The sequence below is a fragment of the Oncorhynchus clarkii genome, chromosome 32 (genome assembly GCF_045791955.1).
Source record: "Oncorhynchus clarkii lewisi isolate Uvic-CL-2024 chromosome 32, UVic_Ocla_1.0, whole genome shotgun sequence".
In the NCBI taxonomy this organism is placed as follows: Eukaryota; Metazoa; Chordata; class Actinopteri; order Salmoniformes; family Salmonidae; genus Oncorhynchus; species Oncorhynchus clarkii.
Window position 1 is genome coordinate 13,203,612 of NC_092178.1, and position 14,710 is coordinate 13,218,321.

The following is a 14,710-nucleotide window of genomic DNA, read 5'->3' on the forward strand; positions in this document are numbered from 1 at the left end:
TCCCATAGTAATTCCCTTAGTAATTCGTTACAATGGCGCCGGAGGAGATGGCCGCCGTTGTACGGTCTCCTAACCAATTGTGCTATTATGCGGGGGGGGGGTTTCGCGATATTTGTAAATTATTTTGTACATAATGTTTCTGCAACCGTATCTTACAGAAGAAAATAGCTTCTGGATATCAGGACAGCGATCACTCACCTCGGATTAGACTAAGATATCTTCAACAACAACATCAAGCAGGACTCACACGATATTCTCCAAACACCCCACAGGGCAGACATCCCAATTATTCGCAAAAGGAAGCGACGCAGAGGAAGAAGAGCCGGATGCCTCGTCCGGACCCGCAGAAGAAACCTAGGAATGTTGCCGTTACCGCCAATATTACTTGCCAACATGCAATCATTGGACAATAAACTAGACGAGGTAAGATCACGAATATCCTACCAACGGGACATCAAAAACTGTAATATCCTATGCTTCACGGAATCATGGCTGAATGATGACATGGATATTCAGCTAGCGGGATACACGCTGCACCGGCAGGATAGAACAGCCCACTCCGGTAAGACGAGGTGGGGCGGTCTGTGCATATTTGTAAACAACAGCTGGTGCAGGAAATCTAAGGATGTCTCTAGATTGTGATAAACTGCAGGCCACACTACTTGGCTAGAGAGTTCTCAGCTATACTTTTCGTGGCTGTTTATTTACCACCACAGAGAGATGCCGGCACTAAGACCACACTCAGTCAGCTGTATAAGGAAATAAGCAAACAGGAAACCACTCAGCCAGAGGCGGCGCTCCTAGTGGCCGGAGACTTTAATGCAGAGTTTTTTAAATCAGTTCCACCAAATCTCTATCAACGTGATAAATGTGCTACCAGAGGGAAAAAAATTATTGATCACCTGTACTCCACACACAGAGACGTGTACAAAGCTCTCCCTTGCCCTCCATTTGGTAAATCCGACCACAACTCCTGATTCCTGCTTACAAGCAAAAACTAAAGCAGGAAGCACCAGTGACTCGGTCTATAAAAAAATTGTCAGATGAAGCAGATGCTAAACTACAGGACTGCTTTGCTATCACAGACTGGAACATGTTCCGGGATTCTTCCGATGACATTGAGGAATACACCACATCAGTCACTGGCTTTATCAATAAGTGCATTGAGGACGTCGTCCCCACAGTGACTGTACGTACATAACCCAACCAGAAGCCATGGATTACAGGCAACATTTGCACAGAGCTAAAGGGTAGAGCTGCCGCTTTCAAGGTGTGGGACTCTAACACGGAAGCTTACAAGAAATCCCGCTATGCCCTGCGACGAACCATCAAACAGGCAAAGCGTCAATACATGGCTAAGATTGAATCATACTACACCGGCTCTGACACTCGTCGGATGTGGCAGGGCTTGCAAACTATTACAGACTACAAAGCGAAGCACAGCCGCAAGCTGCCCAGTGACACGAGCCTACCAAACAAGCTAAACCACTTCTATGTTTGCTTCGAGGCAAGCAACACTGAGGCATGCATGAGAGCATCAGCTGTTCCGGACGACTGTGTGATCACGCTCTCTGAAGCTGACGTGAGTAAGACCTTAAAACAGGTCAACATACACAAGGCTGCGTGGCCAGGCGGATTACCAGGACGTGTGCTCCGGGCATTTGCTGACCAACTGGCAGGTGTCTTCACTGACATTTTCAACATGTCCCTGATTGAGTCTGTAATACCAACATGTTTCAAGCAGACCACCATAGTCCCTGTGCCCAAAACACAAAGGCAACCTGCCTTAATGACTACAGACCCGTAGCACTCACATCCGTAGCCATGAAGTGCTTTGAAAGGCTGGTAATGGCTCACATCAACACCATTATTCCAGAAACCCTAGACCCACTCCAATTTGCATACCGCCCAAACAGATCCACAGATGATACAATCTCTATTGCACTCCACACTGCCCTTTCCCACCTGGACAAAAGGAACACCTATGTGAGAATTCTATTCATTGACTACAGCTCAGCGTTCAACGCCATAGTACCCTCTAAGCTCATCACCAAGCTAAGGATCCTGGGACTAAACACCTCCCTCTGCAACTGGATCCTGGACTTCCTGACAGGCTGCCCCCAGGTGGTGAGGGTAGGTAGCAACACATCTGCCACGCTGATCCTCAACACTGGAGCTCCCCAGGGGTACATGCTTAGTCCCCTCCTGTACTCCCTGTTCACCCACGACTGCATGGCCAGGCACGACTTCGACACCATCATTAATTACGACACAACAGTGGTAGGCCTGATCACCGACAACGACGAGACAGCCTATAGGGAGGAGGTCAGAGACCTGGACGGGTGGTGCCAGAATAACAACCTATCCCTCAACGTAACCAAGACTAAGGAGATGATTGTGGACTACAGGAAAAGGAGCACCGAGCACGTCCGCATTCTCATCGACAGGGCGGTAGTGGAGCAGGTTGAGAGTTTCAAATTCCTTGGTGTCCACATCAACAACAAACTAGATTGGTCCAAACACACCAAGACAGTTGGGAAGAGGGCACAACAAAGCCTATTCCTCTTCAGGAAACAAAAAAGATTTGGCATGGGTCCTGAGATCCTCAAAAGGTTCTACAGCTGCAACAACTTGAGCATCCCTCGGCCTCCGACCGCAAGGCACTTCAGAGGGTAGAGCGTACGGCCCAGTACATCACTGGGGCAAAGCTGCCTGCCATCCAGGCCTCTAGGAAGGCCCTAAAAATTGTCAAAAACCCACAGCCACCCAAGTCATAGACTTTTCTCTCTACTACCGCATGGCAAGCGATACCGGAGTGCCAAGTCAAGGACAAAAAGGGTTCTCAACAGTGTTTACCCCCAAGCCATAAGACTCATGAACAGGTAACCATGGTAACAATGGTTACCTTGTAACGGTTTTCTTCTGGTGAAAGAGAGGCGGACCAAAATGCAGCGTGGTTATCTTTATACATCTTTAATGAAAGAGGAAAAATTAACAATATACAAAACAAGAAACGTGAAAAACCGAAACAGCCCTATCTGGTGCAACAAACACAAAGACAGGAAACAATCACCCACAAGAGACCTAAAGAATATGGCTGCCTAAATATGGTTCCCAATCAGAGACAACGATAACCACCTGCCTCTGATTGAGAACCACTCTGTCACGTTGGTATAAATGGTCGGGAGACAGGCACAGGAATGCTTAATAGGGGTTTTTGATTTACCCAAATTACAGTGTGCCATATACAGGCATGAGGACAAAGACCAAACAAACACTATACAAAACACAGGGTTGAGACCCAAACAAAGGAGCGAGGAGTACTTTGAATAAATACACAATTGCACAATGATTATAACACGGGACGAGATAAGTAATCTTCTGCACAATACACGTGGCATGAAAGCCACAACAACACTACACACGACCAATGGACATTGGAACAATAATCAACAACCCAATGGAAACCAAAGGGCAAACTTATACAAGTAGTAATCAGTGAGGTGTGCGTAATGAAAGTTCCGGAGGGATCCGTGACAGGTGCAGACTTTTTTTCTTTAAATGATTGTTTTATGTAGGATGCTACATTTTTGACTAGTTTAAATTGTAAGTAGGCCGGATTAAAAAAATCCTACTTCCATTAGGCTGTTAAGCCTCAGAGCCTACCTCCCTCCGTCAGTTGAGTTATTTTATATAGGTCTAGGCTCCGAAGAAATAGACTCCAATTAAGCCCTTTTGTTGTTTGTAAAGTCAAATTCAAAAGGCACTCACACATTTGAGCTATCTTTTTGCAGGTGCATGGCAACAGTCGGATAAGATGAGGAAAAAGAGGAGGAACCCTCACACTGCTCTTGATCCTATCACTGATCTTTAATAAGCTTTATGTGTTGGCCTCACGGCCTTCGTCAGAGCTTTTGTGGGTTTTTTAAATTAGCACCCTTATGTAGACCTAGCCACACCCACATCCATTCCATGCATTGAAAAGAGTTGGAGGCGAAGGAAAAACAAATAAGTGCTACCAAATATAACAATATGCATTTCATAAATATTCAAATAGTGTGTACATAAAACGGATTAAACGTCTGTAAAAACCACAATGAGGACATCCACCTACCAAGCCAGTTTTCATAAACCATTGGGTACAGAGTAATCTGAAATAGGGGCATGATTTATGTTCAAATTTACAACAAAATGTACATTTCATCATTAAGACCTTTTGGAAATAATGTCTGGAGGGTGAAAATCCCAAATCATTCTCTTTATTATTTATATCACCGCCCCTGTCTGATATCTTAACTTTCTCTATGACACAAAATCTGAAGGTAGAAATGTCATGTTTTTGTTAATTAATTAAAATGTACTGCGACTGGATAATCCCTGTCGTTTCTCCTAATTAAACTTTTATGTTCAATGATTCTCTGTGAGAGAACAAGAGGTTTACCTACATAGCACAGCCCACATGGAAATGTAATAATGTAGATAACACGGGTGGTGGAACACGTAATAATGTAATATATTTGGAACCGTTTTCCTGTGTGTGGGTGGCAGAAATATTCACACACATCATATTGTTGCACTGTGCGCAACCTCTGCATTTATAGCTACCATTTGGAAGAGGGCGTAAAAGAGCCTGGCTGATTTTCTTTTGTGGCTGGCAGTTGGCATGGAACAATTTATTGCGTAAATAGAACATACCAGTGTTTCTTGACCGCATCTCCCACTTTTCGTGAGTTCAAAGTATACTGTATGTAGTTGTGAACATTACGAAGTGTTCCTTAGCTTTAGCGGGTCGTTTCTGTAGCAGTTCATCTCGTGTTTTCCCCGATGCCAAATTAAGAGCTTCATCCACACATTGTGGAGAATAGCTTCTTAGAAACCTATTGCGCATCTCCTCTGCTTTTTCTAGATAGTCCTGAAAATGATTTGTTGGGGGGGAGGGGGATTCCCACCTAGCTCGGCTATTAGACAATTCTTTAGTAAAGGTTGAATAGTCTGTTGTTCAGCTAATAGCCCATCCTGCTAGCTTGTGAAAAAAAATAAAAAATACTTTTCCCCTTTCCACGTTAAAGACTCAAAGTGTTTTTAGCCACAATCGGCCCTAACCCCAATGAATAAATTTGGGCACAGTCGATAACGTGCTGGACTTCGGGGCTAGAATGTTGAGGGTTCGAAACCTGCTCCCTGCTTGCTATAATGAATGAGTTTGATACACCTGGTATTGGATATGGCTGAAAAAAACGTGCTAAATAGTGATTTTAGTCAATTAACTTTATGACAAAAAAATATGCACCATCTTTTGTCTCTATATTAACTAACATATTCCTCTCAATTGTACATTTTTAGCTTGACTCGTTATGACGTTGTAACTTCTTACATTTTCTTCCCCGTAATGTTTTGTCAGACATCTTTGCTGAAGTCACCAGGGACATCAAATTCGTCATTGGAACCACTCGATATGATTGGTCAAATAAAAACCTTGGGACCCAAATGCATAATGAGTGCTCTAACTCCCTCTTGTGGTGGTCTGGAGCAATGAAGCTGTGACGTTGGGTACCTCTAAGTCTCGCAGTGTAAGCTCAAAACCTTTAAAGGAGGAACCACTGTACCTGCATCTTCAGTATTGGAACAGCCAGTTTATGACATACAGTTGAAGTCGGAAGTTTACATACACCTTAGCCAAATACATTTAAACTCAGTTTTTCACAATTCCTGACATTTAATTCTAGTACAAATTCCCTGTCTTAGGTCAGTGAGGATCACCACTTTATTTGAAGAATGTGAAATGTCAGAATAATAGTAGAGAGAATGATTTATTTAATATTTTATTTCTTTCATCACATTCCCAGTGGGTCAGAAGTTTACATACACTCAATTAGTATTTGGTAGCATTGCCTTTAAATTGTTTAACTTGGGACACACGTTTTGGATAGCCTTCCACAAGCCCATTGGTTATTACTGCATTGTCGGAACTAGAAGCACAAGCATTTCGCTACACTCGCATTAACATCTGCTAACCATGTGTATGTGACAAATAAAATGTATTTGATTTGATTTGCGAACAAGCTTTAACTTTCTGACTGATGTCTTGAGATGTTGCTTCAATATATCCACATCCCTCCTGCCGCAAACACCCCCACAACATGATGCTACCACCCCTGTGCTTCACCGATGGGATGGTGTCCTTCAGCTTGCAAGCTTCCCCCTTTTTCCTCCAAACATAACGATGGTCATTATGGCCAAACAGTTCTATTTTTTTCATCAGACCATAGGGCATTTCTCCAAAAAGTACGATATTTGTCCCCATGTGCAGTTGCAAACCGTAGTCTGGCTTTTTTATGGCGTTTTTGGAGCGGTGGCTTCTTCCTTGCTGAGAGGCCTTTCAGGTTACGTCAATATAGGACTCGTTTTACTGTGGATATAGATACGTTTGTACCTGTTGCCTCCAGCATCTTCACAAGGTCCTTTGCTGTTGTTCTGGGATTGATTTGGACTTTTCACACCAAACTACGTTCATCTCTAGGAGACAGAATGTGTCTCCTTTCTGAGCGGTATGACGGCTGTGTGGTCCCATGGTGTTTATACTTGCGTACTATTGTTTGTACAGTTGAACGTGGTACCTTCAGGCGTTTGGAAATTGCTCCCAGGGATGAACCAGACTTGTGGAGGTCTACACTTTTTTTTCTTTGGTCTTGGCTGATTTCTTTTGTTTTTCCCATGATGTCAAGCAAAGAGGCACTGAGTTTCGTGGTAGGCCTTGAAATACATCCACAGGTACACCTCCAATTGACTCAAATGATGTCAATTAGCCTATCAGAAGCTTCTAAAGCTATGACATCATTTTCTGGAGTTTTCCAAGCATTTTAAAGGCAGTCAATTTAGTGTATGTAAACTTCTAATCCACTGGAATTGTGACACAGTGAATTATAAATTAAATAATCTGTCCGTAAACTATTGTTGGAAAAAATAATTGTGTCATGCACAAAGTAGATGTCCTAACTGACTTGCCAAAACTATAGTTTGTTAACAAGACATTTGTGGAGTGGTTGAATAATGAGTTTTAATGACTCCAACTGAAGTGTATGTAAACTTCCGACTTCAACTGTATACAGGTAATCCCCCACCTAACACAGAATATGCCAAAGTGATCTATACATCTCATTTATATGGTAAACTACTGTTTCACACTGCTTAATTACGTAGTGTGTGCCCCAGTGGTTAGCACTTTGTCAGGGCTTTATATCTGAATAGGTAGAGGGTTGAACAGGTGTGTGGGTGTGGGTGTGGGTGTGTATGTACTATTATAGGTGGGTATCACTCTCACTCTTGTTCTGTCTTCTCCTGTCTCTTTACACAGGGTGTGCCAGGTCTTGATGGTCTAAGGGGAGAGAAGGTCAGTTCTTTATGTCAGGTTGCTCTTTATAAAAGTCTCTGAATAGCAAAAACCTTTTACTGCAGTGGGTTAAATCAGGGTCACACATAGTGTTTCTTGGTAGTCATAAACAAAACTACCTTCAAACACTCTGGTATCACAAACCCAGAATTAACTTATTACTGGGTTTAGGTACTTGTTTAATTCAGACTAATAATAATTTGATGAAGCTTTGTGCATTGTAATCAGTAACCTTGAATTATTATTCTGGACTGTTGTTAAATCAATCTTCATTTATGAATGTTTAAGTACGAGTCACAGACCAGATCCATGTTTTTGATTACAATGCATTGTTTTAAATGACAACATCATGTGTCTCTGTTGCTAGGGAGACCAGGGTGAGCAAGGAGACCAAGGATTGGCCGGAACCCATGGAATCCCGGGCCTGCCTGGAGAGTCTGGTCGGGATGGAGTAACTGGACTGAAAGGAGAGAAGGTATGGAACACCCAACCAACCATCCACCCTATCAATGAGTCAGTCAGTCTGACTGTCTGGCTGTCTAGCTGGACTGGCTGGCCCTCTGTCTGGTTGGCCCTCTGTCTGCTTGTTTATCCTATCGTGACGTTGTATTAGTTAATTTGACGACTGTTGTTCATCGAAGGATTAAAAGTTAATTGCGTGATTAACTCAATCAAGTAATTATTAACTCATTAATCTGGGGCACCATGGGAAATTTTGTTTTTATTGAGTTTCTAATTCCCAGATTAACTCAAAGAATATCAGAATATCGATTTTACAACAGCCGCTAATTAGCCAGTTACCTCTTACAATCTCGTTCTGAATGTCGTATAGCCTGTGAATCTGCACGGACCCGGGTCTCACCAATGAGTTCGTACCACCCCAATCTTAGTTGAATATTTATTTACTAAAAAGCTAAAATGATGATAAAAAATACACACAGACAAAACACATTATAGGCTATTGATTAGAACTTAGTATAACGGGCCAACACACTATGACACGTGTTACCCAAAATGGGGATTTCAAAGAGAGAGAGGAAAAAGGAAAGTACACGAGAGAAATATACATTTGGGTGAATTTGTCAGCTATGCTATTCTAACCCTAGCCTTGCCCCAAACTGCCGCTCTTATTGGTCAGAATATAATGATGTAATTATGTGGGGTAAACCTCCGACCTCCGGTTCAGGGGACCGTTCAGCTGCTCGATGACGCACTTCTCCTGCGCACCTCTCTGATCATCCCCCCGTTGTCAGTGTCCTTTTGGCTTACCCTTGCTATGTAAGGGGTCTTCTGAGGGCAGACAGCTCTGTAGCTCAGAGCTCACAGCATAGGAATGAAACCTTTTAGATACCACGATTCCCTGGGATTGGATGCTAAGGGGGTCCGGCTTGAATTCACCCACTTAGACACAGCTACTCATCCGTAGCTTGGGTAGAAAAGGATTTCTTTGTCTTCAAACTTGTGTTGCGTTCTGGGTTTGTTTACTTTTTAGACCTTGGCTGCAGCTTGGGTCACGTAGTCTTCTCTGTAAATTCTATACTCACAGGTTTTATACCCTTGGGTCAGAAATGGGAGTAACCGCCTTTAGGGCAATTCTCTGGGCGTACCAAGTTTATGAGGCAAGGTCTAGATTTGATTCAAATCCAATTTTAGACAACTAACTTACCATTTCATCTTTACCAAAACATTCCCTTTGATTTGGACATTTTCCACACAACGTACAATGTATAAACATCAAACATATACTAGGAAAACTCTTCATGTTGCAATGTTTTCTATTAACCTTTAATAACAAAACAAAAATGACATACATTTTCGTATTCCATCTATCGTCATGACCATCATTGTGGCTGACGAAAACCATTGTTCCAAAGTCCCTTTATTTCATGTTTAATGTTCTGAGGCCGGTTCTCCATAGTAACAGGATAAAGGAATTTGTCTGTGGTCTGTGGCTAATCAATCCTCAGGTTGTTTTTTGTCTAAATAATCAATAATATTTCAACCGGACAATAGCGTCGTCAATATAAAGGAAAAACAACGAAAGGTGCTCTCTCGGTCTCTTGGTCATACAGGTCTGGGATTTCCCACTGTCCACTCATTCAAAGTGGTCATTCTCCCTCATTGTTCAGAATAAAAGCCTGAAACAATGTCTAAAGACTGTTCACGTCTAGTGGAAGCCATAGAGAATGCAATCTGGGTCATATCCCTTTATATGGTGGATAGGCTTTCAATAATGGCACTTCCTGGATGGATTTTCCTCAGGTTTTCGCTGGCCATATCAGTTATGTTATACTCACAAACATTATTTTAACAGTTTTGGAAACGTTAGAGTGTTTTCTATCCAAATCTACCAATTATATGCATATCCTAGCTTCTGGGCCTGAGTAACATGCAGTTTACTTTGGGCACGCTTTTCATCCAGGTGTGAAAATACTGCCCCCTTTCCCAAACAGGTTTTAACATTAGGACTCTGATGACCTGGTAAAATAAAACCCCTTCATTGTTGGCCCAAGCTATCATCTAGTGGGTTCTCTAATAACCTCCCTCTCGGAAGACACTAAAAGATAAGGTTTACCTCCCTAGACTCAGTCAATTTGAGCAGTGCAACCTCCCCTCACTTTGTGCTCTCTCTCTTTCTGTCTTTTCTGAATCATAATTAAAACATTTTATAAACTATCCAACCCAAATTTAGAATGACAGTCCTTAGTGGTTCTTGTTGGTTCTATCACTCGTATTCGAGACCCTCAACTTAACACACACAGACACTGTTAGAATGTACATTTACAAACAAGGAAAATATATAAACAATGTGTCCTACTTATATTATCAATATCAACCTTTCTCATTACGGCCCCTGTTTATCCCTGTCTTAACGTCGCATGTGACATGGTAATGACAGATCCGTATCTCGATGCATTCTTAGTCTAAATTACTACACATTTCGCAGTGTGCAGACCTCCACAATCAACCTGATACCCCAAATAAATATTTACGAGCACGGTTGACCAACCCCCTTCCCTCCCGGCACGCATCCTTCTTCATGTTTTTCTTCAGATAGCGTTACAGTTCATCTTCCCGACGACACATAGTATGTAACTCATGCCTTTCACAGTTGATGGCCCATGATAGTGTCCCGATTTCAATATTCGTGATATTAATCAGACTTCCCCAAGCACACAAATCTCTCACCTGAGCCGCCACCACTATTCTGTACAGTCCATTCTGTCTGGTCCATTTTCCCACCAGTACACCAGCAGCATGAGAGAAGTTTGGACGTGATTTCTCTCCATGCTCACTCCACATGTACGGTCTCAGGACTCATGCCACACTCCTGCTGCTCGTACACAGGTTGCTGGCTCGGAATCAGATCACAGGTAGGAGTGGTGAAAGACAAGGTCGTAGTGAATGCCTTTGTCACTATTTTGTCACTATTTCTTCAGACAGTTAGGGGGAGAGAGGGTTGAGATTCACTCTGTTCCTGGTCAAATCATCCCTTCCTTTCATCAAGACACCATCTATGGTCACCTTTGCCATAACTCGAGAGAGGACAGAGCAAAACAACAGTTAAGAAATTTCTGATTCTGGAAATCCAGACTATTACATTCCTATTTTCCTTAATACCAAAATCTCAAAGACAATTGTCCAAGAGCATAACAACACAGTGTTGAAACCATTTTCCAAATGGTCTTATACTCCCTTATCATGCTGGTGTCGTGTCGTTGACTGTCATTAAATGTGAAGACTGTATATTATCAAATTAATTCTCTGTGTAATTTAATTATGCGATTAAACTAATCATGAAGCGTTAACTAGGAAGTCGTTGCACCACGGGAACATTTTGTTTATAGAGTGTCAATTTCCCAAATATAACTCTTCAGATATTTTCATATTTTATCAAAACAGTCGCTTATTAATGCATTATTACCTCATCAGTCTCTGAACGTCGCAAACCCTTAGATATCTGCACGAACCCTAGCCTAGATCATGAGTAAGCTTTAAACAAATTGGTTTAAATATTTATTTAATAATTAACTAATCAAATCACAGAATTACATAAACACACACACAATAGGTCACACATTGGTTACAATCATGATAGGAAGGGGGCTAAGCTGATATGACGGCTTGGTAGACAAAGGAAAGGGGTAGGGCCGTTCAAGAGCGGGAAACTCAAGAGTGGATTCACTACATACAGTTGAAGTCGGAAGTTTACATACACTAAGGTTGGAGTCATTAAAACTCATTTTTCAACCACTCCACAAATTTCTTGTTAACAAACTATAGTTTTGGCAAATTGGTTAGGACATCTACTTTGTGCATGACACAAGTAATTTTTCCAACAATAGTTTACAGGCAGATTATTTAACGTACAATTCACTGTGTCACAATTCCAGTGGGTCAGTTGACTGGGCATTTTAACAGCAGGGAAAATTCCAGAAAATGATGTCATGGCTTTAGAAGCTTCTAATAGGCTAATTGACATCATTTGAGTTCCTATTTCGCAACAAAGCCTCCTTCACTCACGCTGCCAAACATACCCTCGTAAAACTGACTAGCCTACCAATTCTCGACTTCGGCGATGTCATTTACAAAATAGCCTCCAACACTCTACTCAGCAACCTGGATGCTGTCTATCACAGTGCCATCCGTTTTGTCACCAAAGCCCCATATACCACCCACCACTGCGACCTGTATGCTCTAGTCGGGTCATCTATAAGTCTATGCTAGGTAAAGCACCTCCTTATCTCTGCTCACTGGTCACGATAACAACACCCACCCATAGCAGGCGCTCCAGCAGGTATTTCTCACTGGTCATCCCCAAAGCCAACACCTCCTTTGGCCACCTTTCCTTTCGGTTCTCTGCTGCCAATGACTGGAACGAATTGCAAAAATCGCTGACGCTGGAGACTTATATTTCCCTCACTAACTTTAAACGTCAGCTATCTGAGCAGCTAACCGATCGCTGCAGCTGTACATAGCCCATGTGTAAATAGCCAATCCAATCTACCTCATCCCAATATTGTTTTTATTTACTTTTCTGCTCTTTGCACACCAGTATTTCTACTTGCACATCATCATCTGCACATCTATCACACAAGTGTTAATTTGCTAAATTGTAATTACTTCACTAATATGGCCTATTTATTGCCTTACCTCCTCACACCATTTGCACACACTGTATATGGACTTTCTTTTTTTCTATTCTGTCATTGACTGTACGATTCTTTATTCCATGTGTAACTCTGTTGTTGTTTGTGTCGCACTGCGTTGCTTTATCTTGGTCAGGTCGCAGTTGGAAATGAGAACTTGTTCTCAACTAGCCTACCTGGTTAAATAAAGGTGAAATAAAAAAATAAAAATTTGGAGGTGTACCTGTGGATGCATTTCAAGGCCTACCTTCAAACTCAGTGCCTCTTTCCTTGACATCATGGGAAAATCAAAAGAAATCAGCCAAAGACCTCAGAAAAAAATTATAGACCTCCACAAGTCTGGTTCATCCTTGGGAGCAATTTTCAAACACTGCAACTATAAACACCATGGGACCACGCAGCCATCATACCGCTCAGGAAGACGACACATTCTGTCTCCTAGAGATGAACGTACTTTGGTGCGACAAGTGCAAATCAATCCCAGAACAACAGCAAAGGACCTTGTGAAGATGCTGGAGGAAACAGGTACAAAAGTATCTATCCACAGTGAAACGTGTCCTATATCGACATAACCTGAAAAGCCGCTCAGCAAGGAAGAAGCCACTGCTCCAAACCTCCATAAAAAAGCCAGACTACGGTTTGCAACCGCACATGGGGACAATGATCATACTTTTTGGAGAAATGTTCTCTGGTCTGATGAAACAAAAATAGAACTGTTTGGCCAAAATGACCTTTGTTATACCCACTGGGAATGTGATGAAAGAAATAAAAGTTGGAATACATCATTCTCTCTACTATTATTCTGACATTTCACATTTTTCAAATAAAGTGGTGATCCTAACTGACTTAAAACAGGGAATTTTTACTAGGATTAAATGTCAGGAATTGTGAAAAACTGAGTTGAAATATATTTGGCTAAGGTGTATGTAAACTTCCGACTTCAACTGTACATAGTAATTGATAATACTTTGAACATTAACAACTGCTCTTTCGAAAATAAATTGCAATTTACATATTTACGAGTGTCTGTCTTTGTTGTCCCTCTCTGTGATTACCAGTCCGTCTGCTGGATAGTCAGTCGACAGAGAGCCTCTGGTTTGATTCAAGTCATAGGTGGTTAGAATGGATACTTCAGAGTACCATTCTCAAATGTTCTTAGATTGAATGTGTCTACCAGACTAAAGTATTTAAACAGCTGCAGTCTGAATAATTGTTCTTTAGTTTGTAGATTTCTTTGCCATTTCAACGTGGGAATGATCTTCACGTTTTCTGGTCTTGTCCTTTGGTAGAGTTGTAGTTCTTAACCATTTTAACATGTAACATCAGCTCCATGTTTCCAGTCTTCTTGACTATTTGAGACGTCCGGTTTACCGTCTCTTTGGCACAAAATGTTAATTTTGTCACAGTGGTTTTATACTATGTGGAAGAAGGGGGCGTTCCATGACATCGATGTAAATGTCTGTACTCACGGGCGTGGCCACTGACTAGTGAAACTTTATATGAAAATCCATACTCTCATTTGGAAGGCTAAAATCACATTTCACCTTTTCACAAATAGTTTCATATGTAATCATATACATTTCACAACATTTAGATGTAAACCCTATAAATGAGAAGTGTACACAACCAGAGTTTTCTGTCCTTCATAAGATCACCAAATCAAACACACTCGACATGACTGTCCCTTAAGTGTCCACGGACCACTCCCACATTCTCAAAAATAGAAATATTGTTTAATTATTCAAACTGTTGATGTCCAAGTGTTTCTCTGTGTTCCACAGTTTACATTCTAATCTCGAACACTGCAGGGCATAGAGGCAGTATATTTTACGACCGCCATAAAACAGCCGACTTCCCACTCTCTCTACGAGAGAGAGCACGCTGTAGAGCGGACCCTCTGTAATCTGATCCTTCAGATCATCACAGGAGAGTTATGACACTGGCAACCTCACCACAGAGTTACCGGGTCAGGGAGTTAACCCTTAGTGAGAAATCCCAACAATACAGCAGACCCAATCTGGTAAGATTTGTATCGAAAAAAAAGACAAAAACAAGAACCAAAACAACAACAGCAATACACATATCACTCAAGGTGGGGAAAACCTCAATCCGTTTGGAGTTGCTGTCAACCATTATCAACATATATTTTTCCTTTTATATGCAGATTGAA

General features: G+C 41.7%; 1 protein-coding gene across 4 annotated transcripts in view; it reads left to right on the top strand.

Moving 5' to 3' along the window:
• Positions 1-14,710, top strand: part of LOC139392412 (collagen alpha-1(XVI) chain-like) — a 161,143-nt gene that overhangs the window by 71,627 nt on the left and 74,806 nt on the right. For all 4 annotated transcript variants that reach the window (XM_071140386.1, XM_071140388.1, XM_071140385.1 and 1 more), the window contains exons 29-30: positions 7,355-7,390; positions 7,758-7,865. In XM_071140386.1, coding sequence (XP_070996487.1) covers positions 7,355-7,390; positions 7,758-7,865 — 144 coding nt within the window. The remainder of the gene's footprint in view (positions 1-7,354; positions 7,391-7,757; positions 7,866-14,710) is intronic.